General features: G+C 44.7%; 2 protein-coding genes across 2 annotated transcripts in view; both read left to right on the forward strand.

Annotated features, from left to right (window-relative positions):
- Positions 1–20,404, forward strand: part of LOC309564428 (uncharacterized protein) — a gene marked incomplete at its 3' end in the record, with an annotated part of 637,385 nt that overhangs the window by 264,084 nt on the left and 352,897 nt on the right.
- The window catches only part of LOC309563888 (uncharacterized protein), a gene marked incomplete at its 3' end in the record, with an annotated part of 38,731 nt that continues 26,639 nt past the window's right edge, over positions 8,313–20,404 (forward strand). Inside the window, 3 exon segments of the mRNA XM_082268523.1 lie at positions 8,313–9,957; positions 12,328–12,494; positions 20,226–20,374. Coding sequence (XP_082124649.1) covers positions 8,619–9,957; positions 12,328–12,494; positions 20,226–20,374 — 1,655 coding nt within the window. The 5' untranslated portion in view covers positions 8,313–8,618.

Genomic DNA, 20,404 nt, shown 5'->3' on the forward strand with positions numbered 1-20,404 from the left:
CCAGGTGGCAACACTAATCGGGAGCACAAAATGTCCCAGCATTAGTGGGAGTAAACAATCCCTCAAGATTGGTGTCATTGGGAGGAATTGTGCCCAATCATTGTTGTCATTGGGAGGAATTGTGCCCCATCATTGTTGTTATTGGGAGGAATTGTGCCCCGTCATTATTGTTATTGGGAGAAATTATGCCCCATCATTGTTTTCATTGGGAGGAATTGTGCCCCGTCATTGGGAGGAATTGTGCCCCATCATTGTTGTCATTGGGAGGAATTGTGCCCCGTCATTGGGAGGAATTGTGCCCTGTCATTGGGAGCAATTGTGCCCCATCATTGTTGACATTGGGAGGAATTGTGCCCAGTCATTGTTGTCATTGGGAGGAATTGTGCCCCGTCATTATTGTTATTGGGAGAAATTATGCCCCATCATTGTTGTCATTGGGAGGAATTGTGCCCCGTCATTGGGAGGAATTGTGCCCTGTCATTGGGAGGAATTGTGCCCAGTCATTGTTGTCATTGGGAGGAATTGTGCCCCGTCATTATTGTTATTGGGAGAAATTATGCCCCATCATTGTTGTCATTGGGAGGAATTGTGCCCTGTCATTGGGAGGAATTGTGCCCCATCATTGTTGTCTTTGGGAGGAATTGTGCCCAGTCATTGTTGTCATTGGGAGGAATTGTGCCCCGTCATTATTGTTATTGGGAGAAATTATGCCCCATCATTGTTGTCATTGGGAGGAATTGTGCCCTGTCATTGGGAGGAATTGTGCCCCATCATTGTTGTCATTGGGAGGAATTGTGCCCCGTCATTGGGAGGAATTGTGCCCCATCATTGTTGTCATTGGGAGGAATTGTGCCCCGTCATTGGGAGGAATTGTGCCCCGTCATTGGGAGGAATTGTGCCCTGTCATTGGGAGCAATTGTGCCCCATCATTGTTGACATTGGGAGGAATTGTGCCCAGTCATTGTTGTCATTGGGAGGAATTGTGCCCCGTCATTATTGTTATTGGGAGAAATTATGCCCCATCATTGTTGTCATTGGGAGGAATTGTGCCCTGTCATTGGGAGGAATTGTGCCCTATCATTGTTGTCATTGGGAGGAATTGTGCCCCGTCATTGGGAGAAATTGTGCCCCGTCCTTGTTGTCTGTGGGAGGAATTGTGCCCTGTCATTGGGAGGAACTGTGCCCCATCATTGGGAGGAATTGTGCCCAGTCATTGTTGTCATTGGGAAGAATTGTGCCCCGTCATTGGGAGGAATTGTGCCCTGTTATTGTTGTCATTGGGAGGAATTGTGCCCCGTCATTGATGTCATTGGAAAGGAATTGTGCCCCGTCATTGTTGTCATTGGGAAGAATTGTGCCCCCTCATTGGGAGGAGTTGTGCCCTGTCATTGTTGTCATTGGGTGGAATTGTCCCCCCCTCATTTTTGTCATTGGGAGGAATTGTGCCCCGTCACTGTTGTCATTGGGAAGAATTGTGCCCCCTCATTGGGAGGAATTGTGCCCTGTCATTGTTGTCATTGGGTGGAATTGTCCCCCCCTCACTGTTGTCATTGGGAGGAATTGTGCCCCGTCATTGTGAGGAATTGTGCCCCGTCATTGTTGTCATTGGGAGGAATTGTGCCCAAAAAGCCAAGGGCTAGTTTACTGTTCTCTAGACTTCAGGGGGTCGTCGGGAGTACAAGATATCCCAGCATCAGTGGGAGTGAACAATTCCTTATAATTGGTGTCATTGGGAGGAACTGTGCCCCATCGTTGGTGTCATTGGTAGAAATTATACCCTATCATTGTTGTCATTGGGAGGAATTGTGCCCCATAAACAAATGGCCAATTGACCGTCCTTCAGACTTTAGGGAGGCCATTGGAAGTACAAAATATCTGAGCATCAGTGGGAATAAACAATCCTCCATCATTAATGTCATTGGGAGGAACTGTGCCTCACCATTGATGTCTTGGGCAGGAATTGCACCCCATCATTAGTGTCTTTGGGAGGAACTTTACTCTTCATAGGTGCTAGTGAATAAAATAGCGCCCCAAGGCCCAGATAAAAGCAAGCAAAGGGCCGGAGTTTGGAGACCAACGGCTTTAAATAAACACTGCTGACTTGGTCCCGTACTCACACAGACAGACCTAACACATGGGCGAGTATGGAAATACACCAACAACACTTCTTGTAGATCGCTATTGGTTGCTGTATGTCATTGTTTTTTGTCCTTTTCCCTGAAGTAGCGCGCTTTTCATGTTCCAGCCAATGTATAATTATTAATGAACTAGATATAACGTGTTTATTCAGTTATATAAGATTTGATTAGATTGAATAGTCTTATTGTGTGTTACTCTGTTATTCTGATTTTGGGAAATAAAAAAGAACGTTCTACACGTTACAATATGTTGTTCTGAGTGCTTTTTTTTTTTAGCAAATGACCATGATTCTCAGATGATCAGTGATTGGAATGTGATCAGTTCCTTGACAGTTGTCCATTGGGGGTTTTATTAGTAAGACAGAGAATCTACAAGGCCCAGTTTTACAAGTATGTAAGTTGATATTTTATGGATACATGGAGCCACTACAAATACCATGTATACCCCTACATTGGAGGTCAGTGGGAAGAATGCTCCATTAATTGGTGGTCAGTGGGATAAATTCTTCTTACATTGATGGTCAGTGGGAAGCATGCCCCTTACATTGGTGGTCAGTGGGAAGAATGCTCCTTACATTGATGGTCAGTGGGAAGAATGTCCCTTACATTAGTGGTCAGTGGGAAGCATGTCCCTTACATTGTGGTCAGTGGGAAGAATGCTCCCTACATTGGAGGTCAGTGGGAAGCATGTCCCTTACATTGTGGTCAGTGGGAAGAATGTTCCTTACATTGGAGGTCAGTGGAAAGAATGCTCCTTACATTGGAGGTCAGTTGGAAGAACGTTCCTTACATTGGGGGTCAGTGGGATGAATTTCCCTTACAATGGGGGTCAGTGGGACGAATGCTCCTTACATTGAAGGTCTGTGGGAAGAATGTTCCTTATATTGGAGGTCAGTGGGAAGAATGCTCCTTACATTGGTGGTCAGTGAGAAGAATGTCCCTTACATTGGTGGTAAGTAGGAAGAACGTTCCTTACATTGGGGGTCAGTGGGAGGAGGGGTCAGTGGGACGAATGCTCCTTACATTGGAGGTCAGTGAGAAGAATGTTCCTTATATTGGTGGCCAGTGGGAAGAATGTCCCTTACATTGGTGGCCAGTGGGAAGAATGTCCCTTACATTGGTGGCCAGTGGGAAGAATGCTCCTTACATTGGTGGTCACTGGGAAGAATGCTCCTTACATTGGTGGCCAGTGGGAAGAATGTCCCTTACATTGGTTGTCAGTGGGAAGAATGCTCCTTACATTGGTGGCCAGTGGGAAGAATTCTCCATACATTGGTGGTAAGTGGGAATAATGTCCCTTACATTGGTGGTCACTGGGCAAAATGCTCTTTACATTGGTGGCCAGTGGGAAGAATGTCCCTTACATTGGGAGTCACTGGACAGATTGCCCCTTACATTGGTGGTTAATGGGAACCATGACTTACATTTGTGGTCAGTGGGAAGCATGTCCCTTAAATTGGTGGTCAGTTGGAAGAATGTCTACTTGCAACCAGCAAAAAAGTCGGTGTCAGCGGTTACTTACCTGAGAGATGAGAGGAGATACACCACTAGTGCCATGTTGCTACTCCCTCAAAGTGACGTCATCTTCCTGGTCCCATTACAATCCATTCACAACAGATTCCCCATCAGCAACCTGCATTCTCCCCATCACAGAAAATCCCTGCTCGGCAACATCACCCTACACTTATAGCATATTCCTTCCACATATCCATCCTATTAGTCACTTACAGAGAAGATGGTATGGAGTAAAGATTCTGTGATTGTGCACGGAAACTGGAGACACTGGAAGGATTGGGGATTCTTTTTATTTTATTTCAGCTGCTGACCATATAGTTGATTTTCAACATAAGCTCGGAGACAAAAAGAACATAATACTTCTCTTCTCTGTCGATGGCTGTACCTGGGTCCTAATGGGTTATGCCATATGTGACCCGGTAGTGGTACTGGATGTTTTGTGGATCCAAGGGGAAAAAAGCTTGACGTGTTTCTTGTCTGCTCCACTAAGTTCCTGTGGCCGACCACTACGCTGTATGTTTCTGGTCCTCAAACTTGCTGATTTGTTCTTCAAAAGAATTCATACAGCTCATCTGTCTGCAGAATATCTGCCTGGAAGGCTCGTTGATGGCCACCTTGTGTCCTTTTGCTGTGCTCCCTTTTTTAATATAATTTGGGTTTCTCATTCTTTATTTTACCATAATTATACATTTTAAATTACAGTATTATTATTATTGCATTACATGATTTTTTTTTTTTCAAATATTTGGATTTTTACTTGGATATATAAAACAAAACAGACTAAAGCCCCATACACACGCGTTAAAAATTGGCAGGGAATTTTCGTCCGACGACCGATCTGCCGATTTTCGGCTTGTTAGTATGATGCTTCCCTCAACCAACTCCGACTTTTCGGCCGAAAAAAATCTGGTGTGCAGATTTGTTGGCCGTCAACATAACGGCCGATTTTCGTGCAGTCAGTACAGATTTCGACAGGAAAAAATCTGATGAGCAAGTCTGGGCATGCTCAGTGAAGAAAGAACACAAAGAAAGCAAACCAACACATGACATGACTTCTGAAGTAGAATTTTGTTGGACGAGAAAATTTGTGTGCAGTCTAGGCACATTCCAACCAACAAAACACAATTCTGGACAAAAGACGGACGATCGGTCGGCCGATAATCGTTGCGTTTGTACGGGGCTTTAGGCACCAAGAAGCAAATGTCTAACTACGTAGGCTGCAGTTTTTATATTTTCCACAAGATGGTGACCACACTTATATTCAAGTGGAACGCACAGCCAGGAAGAAATAGGAGGCGAAGACAGGAAGTGATGTCAGATACCGACAGGAAATTACGAGTCAAAGGTTAGTAGAGAGGAGACGTTACTGGAACTGATAACACAGGAGGTAATAAGATATTATTTTATTTTTACACCCAGTAACCCTCCCGTCATGTCCGTCCTCTTCCTCCATCAGCTTTAATTTAGGCATGTACTAAAATTAAAGGCAATGGGTGGAGCAAAGGAAAAAAACTAATTTTAACCTAACCGTCCATCCAGAGCCTCTCGTTTTATGGACCAGATACATCCTAAATATAGAACCATTTATCCAACTGTCCATCCAGAGCCTCTGGTTTATAGACCGGCTAAATCCTAAATATAGAACCATTTATCCAACTGTCCATCCAGAGCCTCTGGTTTATAGACCAGATACATCTTAAATATAGAACCATTTATCCAACTGTCCATCCAGAGCCTCTGGTTTATAGACCGGATACATCCTAAATATAGAGCCATTTATCCAACTGTCCATCCAGAGCCTCTGGTTTATAGACCGGATAAATCCTAAATATAGAACCATTTATCCAACTGTCCATCCAGAGCCTTTGGTTTATAGACCAGATACATCCTAAATATAAAACCATTTATCCAACTGTCTATCCAGAGCCTCTGGTTTATAGACCAGATACATCCTAAATATAGAACCATTTATCCAAATGTCCATCCAGAGCCTCTGGTTTATAGACCGCATACATCCTAAATATAGAACCATTTATCCAACTGTCCATCCAGAACTTCTGTTTTTATAAATCGGATACATCGTAAAATCTAGAGCCAATTATGAGACTGTCCATCCAGAGCCTCTGGTTTATAGACCGGATACGTCTTAAATCTGGTGTGTCATAACTACAGAATCTCTGCAGAGAGGAAAATTCATTATAGAACACATGACCACCATCATACGTTTAGACAGAACATGTGACTGAGAAGATATTAATCCTCACTCCGGAGATCATCTACCTGCCAACTAGAGAGATAAAGAGGATTCTGGGATGTCTGTAGTGATAACTGTTTTTCGATTTTAAAACAGGGTTAATTAAAGTAGTGAAAACATATTTCGAGTCATTAACACCCAACAGCTGTCTTCATGAAATATCACCCATCACAGTGCCTCCTCCTCACTGCCTGACAACAGAGCTAAATAATGCCAAGAAGAATGTAGAAGTCACCAACGAGATCACTGACCTGCTGACAGGAGAGGTGAGCGGTGCCGGGAATTCTGGGACATTATCCAGTAACAGACAAGGGATGTGTCTGGATGGTGACTGTATCATTGTGTGTGTCAGGTTCCTATAAGGTGTCAGGATGTCACTGTCTATTTCTCCATGGAGGAGTGGGAGTATTTAGAAGGACACAAGGATCTCTACAAGGACGTCATGATGGAGAATCAGCCGCCCCTCACATCACCGGGTAAGAGGAGACTTTATTGTAAAGGAGAGAGCAGTACGGAGGATCCACCTAGATCCCCCATCATCTGATAAACACATAGAAACAATGTATTCAGTCAGTTTGTGTTTCCTACAGATGGATCCAGTAATGGAAATCCACCAGAGAGAGGTCCCCGTCCTCTGTATTCCCGGGATTCCACACAGGAAGGTCACACCATCCCCCACCATCATCAGGTAGATGAGGAACAATCACTGATAGTTATGATTTATATACAAGCATTTTTTTTTTTTTTTACAACTACTGTTTTTTGTACATTCAGGGTGGAAACCTCGGAGATTATAATATTGTTGTTAAAGAAGAGTTTAAAAATGAAGCAGATGAATATGGTTTAAAGGAGGAGTTTTCAGAAGGACAAAGGAATCTTTACAGGAATGTCATGATGAAGCCATTTAATAATGAAACCCCACCAGAGAGATGTCCCCGTCCTCTGTATTCCCGGGATTTCACACAGGAAGATCACACCATCCCCCACCATCATCAGGTAGATGGACTGAGCATCTATTATAGTTATATTAGACCATATGTTTCTGTCTACTCTCTTATTCTTTGCTTAAAAGTGTATTCTATCATCTTTGTGATTTAGGGTGGGGAGTTAAAAGACTTTAAAGTTGAGTTTAAAAAGGAAGAAGAAGAGAGGTTGGTGAGTGGAGACCAGCAGTCTATGGAGGAGGGGGAGGTGGATATGAAAGTCAAAAAAGAGAAATCTTCTCTACATATGGACACAAGTAAGTTATTACTACTACACCCATAAATATTTCACTATTTCATTTTACTTCTGTGAGTGTAAAGTAATTATTTATCCTGGTTTAAAAAAAAAAAAATTAAATCCTACATCTGCTATTCATCTAGAGTATGTTAGAAACCCAATTTAAAGCTTAGACTATTTTTCCACAGTAAGGAGAAAATAATTCCTTACTGTTCCCAAACAACAAATAGAAAACTCTCTGATTTAACATTCTACCAGGTTATCCCCTACAACCATTAACACCCATTCATATGTTTTGTGTTTAGAAATATATTCAGTCACTTATTTGTAGTAACACGGGACGAGTCAGCAAGAACAGGTACCTACCCTGTCCATCTCCATTCCTCTAAATAACGTCATGTTCCCTACAAATGAGGAGGAGATACTGTACACCATATGAAAGGTCCATCTCCATTCCTCAATATAACGTCATGTTCCCAACAAATGAGGAGGAGATACTGTACACCATATGAAAGGTCCATCTCCATTTCTCAATATAACGTCATGTTCCCGACAAATGAGGAGGAGATACTGTACACCATATGAAAGGTCCATCTACCAATCCTCAATATAACGTCATGTTCCCAACAAATGAGGAGGAGATACTGTACACCATATGAAAGGTCCATCTCCATTCCTCAATATAACGTCATGTTCCCAACAAATGAGGAGGAGATACTGTACACCATATGAAAGGTCCATCTCCATTCCTCAATATAACGTCATTTTCCCAACAAATGAGGAGGAGATACTGTACACCATATGAAAGGTCCATCTCCATTCCTCAATATAACGTCATGTTCCCGACAAATGAGGAGGAGATACTGTACACCATATGAAAGGTCCATCTCCATTCCTCAATATAACGTCATGTTCCCAATAAATGAGGTGAAAGGTCCATTCCTCAATATGTCATGTTCCCAAAAATTGAGGAAGAGATCCTGTACACCATATGAAAGCTCCATCTCCATTCCTCAAGGCCCATCTCCATTCCTCAATATAATATGTTCACAACATATGAAACGTAGGTACTGTAGGTAGGTCTACTTCCATTTTCACTGTAACAATGTAATTATTTGACAAACCTGAATTCAAGGAATCAAAAATACTTCTAACATGTAGTTAAAAATTGTTTTCCAACAGAAGAACACAATGTCTCGAAATCCTCTGAGGAACATCCAATTTTCTCTCGAGATTATAAAGCAGAAGATGATGGAGTCATTCTATATTCTCATGGAGTGATCTGTGTTACTAAAAATATAGATCACAGACCTAACCATTTAAAGAGTTCCATCGATTCCTCCAATCCTAGGGAATCTACTAATAAATCACATACTGTGACTCCAGAAATACATCTAAAATCTCAGAGTACGGAAAGATCACCTGGACCATCTAATCTCAAGCAATCTTCTTTAGGCCATAAAGGAGTTCATACAGGAGACAGTTCATTAATGTGTTCAAAGTGTGGAAAATCTTTTAGTGAAAACAGATCACTTGTTAGACACCAAAAAGTTCACGAAGATGAGGGTCCGCACTTATGTTCTGAGTGCGGGAGGAGTTTCATTCGGAAGGGACACTTACTTAACCACCAAAAAACTCACACAGAGAAGCCGGAAAAGCGTCGTTTCTCATGTTTAGAGTGTGGGAAAGTTTTTGTTGAGAAAGCAAAACTTATTATACATCAGAGACGTCACACGGGTGAGCGTCCTTTCTCATGTGCAGAGTGCGGGAAATGTTTCATTGACAAAGGAAAACTTTCCCTACACCAGAGATGTCACACGGGGGAGCGTCCTTATCCGTGTTCAGAGTGTGGGAAATGTTTCACCCACAAAGTAAACCTTGTTAAACACCAGAGAATTCATACAGGCGAGCGTCCTTATTCATGTTCAGAGTGCGGGAAATGTTTCACCGAGAAAGGGAGCCTTGTAATACACCAAAAATGTCACACAGGTGAGCGTCCCTATTCGTGTTCAGTTTGCGGAAAAGGTTTCCTAATGAAAACTGCCGTTGTTATACACCAGAGAATTCACACAGGTGAGCGTCCATATTCATGTTCAGTGTGTGGGAAGTGTTTCAGTGTGAAAAGTTCTCTTGTTGTGCATGAGAGAATTCACACGGGTGAGCGCCCTTATTCATGTTCGGAGTGCGGGAAATGTTTCATTAAAAAAGGAGACCTCCTTACACACCAGACACGTCACACAACTGAACCTTTTTTTTCATGTTCAGAGTGCGGGAAACGTTTCACTAAGAAAGGACATCTCCTTAAACACCAGATAATTCACACAGGTGAGCTTCCTTTCTCATGTTCAGAGTGCGGGAAAGGTTTTATTAAGAATGGACAGCTTCTCAAACACCAGAGAATTCACAGCGGCGAGCGCCCCTTCTCGTGTTCATATTGCGGGAAATGTTTTCTTATGAAAGGAGCTCTTCTTATACACCAAAGAACTCACACCGGGGAACGTCCTTATTCCTGTTCCGAGTGCGGGAAATGTTTCGCTGCGAAAGGAAGCCTTAATATACACCAGAGAACCCACACTGGCGAACGTCCGTATTCATGTTCAGAGTGTGGCAAATGTTTCGCCGAGAAGGGGAAACTTAATAAACATCAGAGAATTCATACAGGGGAACGTCCTTTTCCGTGTTCAGAGTGCGGGAAATCTTTCATCGAGAAGGGACTACTTCGCACGCACCAGAGAATTCACACGGGCGAGCGTCCTTATTTATGCTCAGAGTGCGGGAAATGTTTCATTGAGAAAGGCGCACTTGTTGTACACCAGAGAGTTCACACGCGCTAGTCCTCTGTTTCCTATTCAGCGTTACAGCGTTACCGACCTCTATGCTACACTCATGAGGGACTTTTTTCATGTTCAGAGTGCGGGAAATGTTTAAATAGGTGAAAATGTTTAGCTTGTAAAAATAAAAAAACAACAGCTGTGTATTAACCCAAAAGATGGCCGCCATCGTCCTCCACTGCGCATGCGTCCGCCCGGACGCATGCGCAGTGGAGGACGACGGCGACCATCTTTTGGGTTGGAAACAAGCTACATGTGGATACACTGAACGCAGCTGCCACTCTGCCTAAATGTGAGTGTAACTTATCATGTTTTAAGCAAAATAAAGCATTTTTGGGACGTATTACACTATGAGAGGCTCCCTTTGTGTCTTTTGAGATGAGATTCACAGGGGAACATCAGCGTTTGGGATACTATTGACTACGGATATCTGCTGGGAGAATGCCTTATGCCTGTTAATATCTATTGAGATACACTGCATTTCAGATTTTGATATCTGGTAAGGGTATTTAAAGCGGAGTTCCGGGCAGAGAAACGTTTTTTTGTTGAACATACCCCCGGGACAGTCAGGGCTAGCACATTCCACAATGGCTAGCCTCTGATCTGTCCCGGTTCGCACCTACCTTTTAGAAGAAATACTTACTTAGAAATTTTCTTCCACAGCGTTTCCATCTCGGTTGTGGGCAGCTGAAGCCGGCGCGGTCCTCTTCTCTGTCTTCTTCCGCGTCTTCGTGTCCCAGAATGCACTGCACCGGCCCCTCTCGTCACTTCCGGCGCGGCGCCGCATTCCTAAACAGCTTCTGGGCATGCCCAGAAGCTGTTTAGCAGGGGAATGCGGCGTCGCCCGGAAATGACGAGTGGGGCCGGTGCGGCGCATTGATTCCTGGGAGCTATGACGTTTAGCTCCCAGGAATCGTCGCGAGGCAGGAAGTGACGGGGTGAGCCTCGGCGCTGGAGGAGGAAGCTGTCATAGGTGAGTATTTACGATCGTCAATAAAAAGGTGAGTAAACAAAAAAAAAAAAAATAACTATCCAATTCCTTTTCAGGTGCGGCATACCTACCGGAGGGGCACAAAAAAAAAAAATCTTTTTTGTGCCCGGAACTCCGCTTTAAGATGCTTCTCTTGGTGGTGGTTTCATGTCACTTGGTCTTCCGTGGGAGAGTTGGTGAATGCCATTGCTAATTTACACGTGGGTATCTGCTGTCATATTGATTTTAAAGGACATTTCTTTTTAATTATATGGACTTTTTATCATTTTAAGCGCTACAAACTTTTAAACCAGTGTATAGAGATTACCTGAAGGGGGATTGGTTGTGTCACATGGAGGCAGGAGTGTTGTCACATGAAGGCAGGAAATGATGTCACATGAAGGCAGGAAATGATGTCACATGGAGGCAGGAAATGATGTCACATGGAGGCAGGAAGCGATTTTACAGGATGATCGGAAACTGTGTCACATGCAGGTGTTGTAAAATTTTGTCGGACCCGTGAAAAAATCGGGCCTCGTCACTTCCGGTGACAGAGCATCACAAAACAGCGGATGGAAGTCGTCCGTGCGCATGCGCAGAAGACATTTTTCGAGGTTTGGCAAAATTATAACAGAGAGCAGACAGCTGATTGAGAGGAGGCGGGGCTGAGGTGCGACGGAGGACGGAGGACACATATGCAGAGCTGGTGGAGGAGGCGGGACGGAGGTGCGGCCGTGTAATATATGCAGGACTTTAGCGACTCCTTATGTTTTATTATCTTTAGCAATTATCGTATTATTTATCCTTAGGATTTCATTACATTTAGTATTTCTTATTTTGTATTATATAAATAGTAAATGTAATGAAATCCTAAGGATAAATAATACGATAATTGCTAAAAATAAAACAAGGAGTCGCTAAAGTCCTGCATATATTACATGGCCGCACTTCCGTCCCGCCTCCTCTATTCAGCTCTGCAGATGACGCGGCGGTGTCTTCCGTCCCACCTCAGCCCCGCCTCCTCTCATTCAGCTGCCCGCTATGTGTTATAAGTTTACCAAACCAAGATAATGTCTTATGCGCATGCGCACTTGAGACTCCTATCACCGGAAGTGACGAGGTCTGATTTTTTCACGGGTCCGAGAAAATTTTAGAACACAGGTAAGAAGTTCCAAGTTGGGAGGAAGTAGAGAGGAGACATTGCTGGAACTGGCAGCAGAGGAGGTAATAAGATATTATTTTATATTTACATCCAGTATCTGCCCTGTCATGTCCGTCTTCTTCCTCCATAGTCACTGTGATGTTTTTTTTTCTCCAGGAGACACTACATATACATATAGAAGGATATAAAAATGTGACTCTGATATTATTTTACCTTTACCACATTTCCTGTGACAGAAAACAGAACCCATTCCACCGTCACTTCTGTCACCGATGTAAAACAAAATGGAGAATTCAGTCATAGAAGAGCCGAAGGGACACCTCACATCATCACCTCAGAGTTCCCACTTCACACCTCCTCCACTGTCATTGGCTGCACTCCCTCCACACCAACCAATGACAGGGTGGGATCATAGTCACTGGGCAGATTTTAGTCTCCACAGAAACTCACCTCAGATCTGTCCACTGCCAATGGCTGTACTCTCTCCACACCAACCAATCAGAGAGCAGGATCACAGTCACTGGGCATATTCTGCTCTCCACAGAGACTGACCTCAGACCTCCCCACAGTCACACACTATTATTATTATACATTTATATAGCTCTGACATATACCGCAGTGCTGTACAGAGATCACTGAGCCAATCACATCAGTCTCTGTACCAGAGGAGCTTACACTCTAATGTCCCCTCCCCCACAGTCACATCAGTCTCTGTACCAGAGGAGCTTACACTCTAATGTCCCCTCCCCCACAGTCACATCAGTCTCTGTACCAGAGGAGCTTACACTCTAATGCCCCCCTCCCCCACAGTCACATCAGTCTCTGTACCAGAGGAGCTTACACTCTAATGTCCCCTCCCCCACAGTCACATCAGTCTCTGTACCAGAGGAGCTTACACTCTAATGCCCCCCTCCCCCACAGTCACATCAGTCTCTGTACCAGAGGAGCTTACACTCTAATGTCCCCTCCCCCACAGTCACATCAGTCTCTGTACCAGAGGAGCTTACACTCTAATGTCCCCTCCCCCACAGTCACATCAGTCTCTGTACCAGAGGAGCTTACACTCTAATGCCCCCCTCCCCCACAGTCACATCAGTCTCTGTACCAGAGGAGCTTACACTCTAATGTCCCCTCCCCCACAGTCACATCAGTCTCTGTACCAGAGGAGCTTACACTCTAATGCCCCCCTCCCCCACAGTCACATCAGTCTCTGTACCAGAGGAGCTTACACTCTAATGTCCCCTCCCCCACGGTCACATCAGTCTCTGTACCAGAGGAGCTTACACTCTAATGCCCCCTCCCCCACGGTCACATCAGTCTCTGTACCAGAGGAGCTTACACTCTAATGTCCCCTCTCCCACAGTCACATCAATCTCTGTACCAGAGGAGCTTACACTCTAATGTCCCCTCCCCCACAGTCACATCAGTCTCTGTACCAGAGGAGCTTACACTCTAATGTCCCCTCCCCCACAGTCACATCAGTCTCTGTACCAGAGGAGCTTACACTCTAATGTCCCCTCCCCCACAGTCACATCAGTTTCTGTACCAGAGGAGCTTACACTCTAATGCCCCCTCCCCCACAGTCACATCAGTCTCTGTACCAGAGGAGCTTACACTCTAATGTCCCCTCCCCCACAGTCACATCAGTCTCTGTACCAGAGGAGCTTACACTCTAATGTCCCCTCCCCCACAGTCACATCAGTCTCTGTACCAGAGGAGCCTACACTCTAATGTCCCCCTCCCCCACAGTCACATCAGTCTCTGTACCAGAGGAGCTTACACTCTAATGCCCCCTCCCCCACAGTCACATCAGTCTCTGTACCAGAGGAGCTTACACTCTAATGCCCCCTCCCCCACAGTCACATCAGTCTCTGTACCAGAGGAGCTTACACTCTAATGCCCCCTCCCCCACAGTCACATCAGTCTCTGTACCAGAGGAGCTTACACTCTAATGTCCCCTCCCCCACAGTCACATCAGTCTCTGTACCAGAGGAGCTTACACTCTAATGCCCCTCTAATGTTTAAAGCAGAAAGGAAGAGTGAGGGGCACTGGGTGTCAAGGGAGGTGCACTTCCTGAAGGCATTGGCAGAAGTGTGCATACACTGGGTGATGGTGGTGGACCAGCTGAGGATATCAGAAGGGGCTTGAGGCCATATGGAGGGGGTTCTGAAAAATGTGGGTTGAGAGAACCGTGGGTGAGTTGGTGGTGGTGCAGGCGTATTGGTGAGAATTGGTAATACGGTTGCTTCCTTGAAGACCACTTCTGATAAGACTTCTCTGTACTGTAAATGGGTGCACCAGTGTCCCAGTAGTTTCTGAGCCAACAGAGGTGATGAACATGTTCTGGTATCGAAAGGGAAAATAGCTGGATGGACCCAGTTCCCATACAGTGCATCTGGAAAGTATTCGTAGCGCTTCACTTTTTCCACATTTTGTTATGTTACAGCCTTATTCCAAAATGGATTCAATTCATTATTTTCCTCAAAATTCTACAAATAATCCCCCATAATGACAACGTGAATGAAGTTTGTTTGAAATCTTTGCAAATGTATTAAAAATAAAAAACCCCATGTACATAAGTATTCACAGCCTTTGCCATGACACTCAAAATTGAGCTCAGGTGCATCCTGTTTCCACTGATCATCCTTGAGATGTTTCTACAACTTGATTGGAGTCCACCTGTGGTAAGCTGATTGGAAATGATTTGGAAAGGACCACACCTGTCTGTAGAATGTCCCACAGTTAACAGTACATGTCAGAGCACAAACCAAGCCATGAAGTCCAAGGAATTGTCTGTAGACCTCGGAGACAGGATTGTATCAAAGCACAGATCTGGAGAAGAGTATTAGAGCACAGTGGCCTCCAACATCCGTAAATGGAAGAAGTTTGTAACCACCAGGACTCCTCCTAGAGAGGGCTGCCCCGCTTAACTGAGCGATGGGGGGAGAAGAGCCTTAAGCCCCGTACACACGTACTGATCGTCGGCCGAACGATCGGACGTCTTTTGTCCAGGGCTGTCGTGTCTGCTGAAAACTGCAAAAGACTGCACACGAATTTTGTCGGCCAACAACAGCCAACTGCAGAAGTGATGTCATGTGATGGTTAACTTTCCTTGTCTTTTTTCTTTTCTGAGCATGCCCAGTCTTACTAATCTGCTGTCTGTCGGCCGAAATCTGTACTGACTGGCGAACAATCGGCCGTTCTGGTGACGGCCAACAAAAATTTTAAAGTCTGCACGACAGATTCTGTTCGGCCAAAAATGCGCTGTCGGCTGTCGGAAGCATCATACTAACAAGCCTACAATCGGCCGAATGGTCGTCGGCCGAATATTTACGGCCGACAATCGGTACGTGTGTACGGGGCTTTAGTCAGGGAGATGGTCACTCTGACAGAGCTCCAGCGTTTCTCTGTGGAGAGAGGAGAACCTTCCAAAAGAATAACAATCTCTGGCAGCACTCCACCAATCAGGCCTGTATGGTAGAGTGGCAAGATGGAAGACACACTCCTCAGTAAAAGGCACATGACAGCCCGCCTGGAGTTTGCCAAAAGGCACCTGAAGAACTCTAAGACCATGAGAAACAAAATTATCTGGTCTGATGAAACAAAGATTGAACTTTTTGGTCCTAATAGCAAGCGTCATGTCTGGAGGAAACCAGGCACCGCTCCTCACCTTGCCAATACCATCCCTACAGCGAAGCATGGTGGTGGTAGCATCATGTTGAGGGGATGTTTTTCAGTGGAAAGAACTGGGAGACTAGTCAGGATCGAGGGAAAGATGAATGCAGCAATGTATAGAGACATCCTTTATGAAAACCTGCTCCAGAGAGCTCTGGACCTCAGACTGGGGCGATGGGTCATCTTCCAGGACAGGAAAATGACCCTAAGCACACAGCCAAGATATTAAAGGAGTGACTACGGACAACTCTGTGAATGTCCTTGAGTGGCCCAGCCAGAGCCCAGACTTGAACCAGATTGAACATCTCTGGAGAGATCTGAAAATGGCTGTGCACTGACGATCCCCATCCAACCTGATGGAGCTTGAGAGGTCCTACAAAGAAGAATGGGAGGAGCTGCCCAAAAATAGGAGTGCCAAGCTTGTAGCATCATACTCAAAAAGACTTGAGGCTGTAATTGGTGTCAAAGGTGCTTCACCAACGTATTGAGCAAAGGCTGGGATACTTATGTATATGGGATTATATTTGTTTTTTATTTTTAATAAATTTGCAAAGACTTCAAGCAAACTTCTTTCACGTTATTATTATGGGGGATTGTTTGTAGAATTTTGGGGATAATAATGAATTTAGTGTCGGTTCACACTATGGCGATCCGACTTCGGCGCGACTTGCATGGACTTCACATAATGAAAGTCAATGCAAGTCGCTCCGATGTCGTCCCGAAGTAGTACAGGAACTACTTTCTAAGTCGGAGCGACTTGAGCCGCTCCTATTAGAACGGTACCCGTAGCACAGAATGGACCGCGACTTGTCAGGCTGACCAGTCGCCTGACAAGTCGCGGTAGTGTGAACCGGGACTTAATCCATTTTGGAATAAGGCTGTAACATAACAAAATGTAGAACAAGTGAAGCGCTGTGAATACTTTCCGAATGCGCTGTACCTTTCTCATCCTCACTTTGGTGGGTTCTACTTCTATAGGAGAACCTGGACTAAGTATCTGGAAACATCTCTCTGTTTCAGAATACCTGCTTTGGGGAGATGTTGATGATACAAAATATCTTGTCACCCATGGCACCCCTTTTCAATGGAGAACAATTTATCATATCTCTGCAACCTCATCTTCTTAGTATGGTTGTCCTTTATCAAATGTTATTCCCTCTACAAAGTTGCTTCTTTTTTATTCTCTCCATCACTTTGGTCAAAATTATACATTATATAATTGATCATTTTTAACATTTATAGGTAATAAAACCAAAGATTGTTGATCCGGGAAATATATATATATAATAATATGAAGAGGCCAATCTGCTGACAGCCTAAAGATTTACTGCTGCTCAAGGGGCTCTGGGCTTCAACAAAATGGCGGCCTTCAGAAAGAAGAAAAAGGAACAATGCTGGAGGCAATTTACAGCACACACTAATTTTGGAAGCATAATTATTAATATAGAATGTACACTCACCACCCACTCTATTAAGTACACCTTGCTAATACCGGGTTGGACCCCCTTTTGCCTTCATTCTTCGTGGCATAGATACAACAAGCAAGGCGTTGGAAACATTCCTCAGAGATTTTGGTCCATGTTGACTTGATAGCATCACACAGTTGCTGCAGATTTCTCAACTGCACATCCATTATGCAAATCTCCTGTTCTACCACATCCCAAAGGTGCTCTAGTGGATGAGATGTGGTGAGTATGGAGGCCATTGGAGGGCAGTGACCTCATTGTCATGGTGAAGAAACCAGTGGTGAGATGATTGGAGCTTTGTGACATGGTGCATTATCCTGCTGGAAGGAGCCATCAGAAGATGGGTACACTGTAGTCATAAAGGGATGGACATGGTCAGCAACAATACTCAGGTAGGCCGTGGCGTTTAAACGATGCTCAATGGGTACTAAGGGTCCCAAAGTGTGCCAAGAAAATATCCCCCACACCATTACACCACCACCAACAGCCTGAACCGTTACATCCCCCCCCCCCCCACACACACACCATTAAACCACCACCACCAGCCTGAACCATTACCCCCCCTCCTCCCCCACACCATTACACCACCACCACCAGCCTGAACCATTACATCCCCCCCCACACACACCATTACACCACCACCACCAGCCTGAACCATTACATCCCCCCCCCCCCACACACACCATTACACCACCACCACCAGCCTGAACCATTACATCCCCCCCCACACACACCATTACACCACCACCACCAGCCTGAACCATTACATCCCCCCCCCCCCACACACACCATTACACCACCACCACCAGCCTGAACCATTACATCCCCCCCCCCCACACACACCATTACACCACCACCACCAGCCTGAACAATTACCCCCCCTATCCTCCCCCACACCATTACACCACCACCACCAGCCTGAACCGTTACATCCCCCCCCCCCCACACACACCATTACACCACCACCACCAGCCTGAACCATTACCCCCCCTCCTCCCCCACACCATTACACCACCACCACCAGCCTGAACCGTTACATCCCCCCCCCACACACACCATTACACCACCACCACCAGCCTGAACAATTACCCCCCCTATCCTCCCCCACACCATTACACCACCACCAGCCTGAACCATTACCCCCCCCCCTCCTCCCCCACACCATTACACCACCAGCCTGAACCGTTACATCCCCCCCCACACACACCATTACACCACCAGCCTGAACAATTAGGCCCCCCCTATCCTCCCCCACACCATTACACCACCACCACCAGCCTGAACCGTTGATACAAGGCAGGATGGATCCATGTGCCATATTCTGACCCCACCATCTGAATGATCTTAGCTGGAATCCCAACTCATCAGACCAGGCAACGTTTTTTCCAATCTTCTCTTGTCCAGTTTTGGTTAGCCTGTGCGAATTGTCGCCTCAGTTTCCTTGTTTCTAACTGACAGGAGTGGCACCCGGTGTGGTTTTCTGCTGCTGTACCCCTTCTGCTTCAGAGATGGTTTTCTGCATACCTTGGATGTAACGCGTGGTTATTTGAGTTATTGTTGTCTTTCTATCATCCCAAACCAGTCTGGCCATTCTTCTCTGACATCAACAAGGCATTTTCCTCCACACAACTGCCACTCACTGGATATTTACTCTTTTTCTCACCGTTCTCTGTAACCCCGAGAGATGGCTGTGCGTGAAAATCACAGGAAATACTCAGACCGGCCCGTCCGCCACCAACAACCATGCCACGTTCAAAGTCACTTCAATCCCCTTTCTTCTCCATTCTGATGCTCGGTTTGAACTTCAGCAAGTTGTCTTCACCAAGTCTAAATGCTGAAATGCATTGAGTTGCTGCCATGTGATGGCTGATTAGCAATTGGTGTTACCAAGCAATTAAACAGTTGTACCTAATAAAGTGAATGTTTCTTGCTAAGGAACATTTGTTTTTTTTTCAAGTTGTTATGGGTAAAGTTCTGCTTTAAAGACATTAAAGTATATTATTGTGGAAATTTTATCGAAAAAAGAACACTTGGAACTCAACATACACTTTTCTAACAACATAATAATCCAAAAGACAAAAAATGATCGCCTACGGAAACTAAAGAGCCCTAGAGTTTTCCGATGTATTTAATGTATCATTTAATGCAACATTTTTTTTTATTAGTTAATATTTTTCATTATTTCATTTTACGTATTTTAAAACTTAAAACATAAATTATTTTTATGCTTTTTATTAAATTATTATTTGGCTTTTCACTCTGGTGTAATATAAGTAACAACATTGAAGATTGTACCAAGAAGCAGATGTCAAAGTACTGAAAAATTAAAGCTTTTTATATTCTTGAGAAGGAAGTAATTCTACGTATTGTCAGTGGAACGCAAAGACAGGAAGTGATGTCATAGTATAAACAGGAAGTTCCAGGTCAGAGGTGAGTCGGGAGGAAGTAGAGAGGAGACATTGCTGGAACTGGCAGGAGAGGAGGTAATAAGATATGATTTTATATTTACACCCAGTAACCCCCCCCCCCCCCCGTCATGTTCCGTTCTCTTCCTCCATAGTCACTATGACGTCTTTTATGTCCAGCATATGATGGTACTCAAACATATTTATTGTGTATATACATATAGAAAAAGAGATAGAGCTATTTATCTTTATCCAACTGTCAATCCAGAGCCTCTGGTTTATAGACCGGATACATCCTAAATATAGAACCATTTATCCAACTGTCCATCCAGAGCCTCTGGTTTATAGACCGGATATATCCTAAATGTGGAGCCATTTATCCAACTGTACGTCTAGAGCTGCTTCTCAAAGCACAGATGCCCCCAGACCTATTTCGGTGGAGTTGGCTGTCAGGGTGACATCGATGTGCACAGTACTTGCAGTGTCCAGTGACACCAAAAGGAGGGGTCTTACAATATAGACATTTATGGCCACTGTGCACACAGAACGTGTTGTGTCTACATATCCTTCATCATTCTTAATCCCAGGACAGTCCAGATAATTCTCAGCTTGTCATTCATAAGAGAATGGTGGGTCCTCCTCCATACACTGTAGATCAGGTGGAAGTGAGGATTCTGAGAGGTCACACAACACCACAGTTGAGTGAAGAGAGAGAGGACGAGGAGAATTATGGGAGGTCATGAGTGTCAATTTTTACTTTCTGTGT

Source organism: Pelophylax lessonae (genome assembly GCF_965119305.1).
Source record: "Pelophylax lessonae genome assembly, chromosome: 9".
Taxonomy (NCBI): Eukaryota; Metazoa; Chordata; class Amphibia; order Anura; family Ranidae; genus Pelophylax; species Pelophylax lessonae.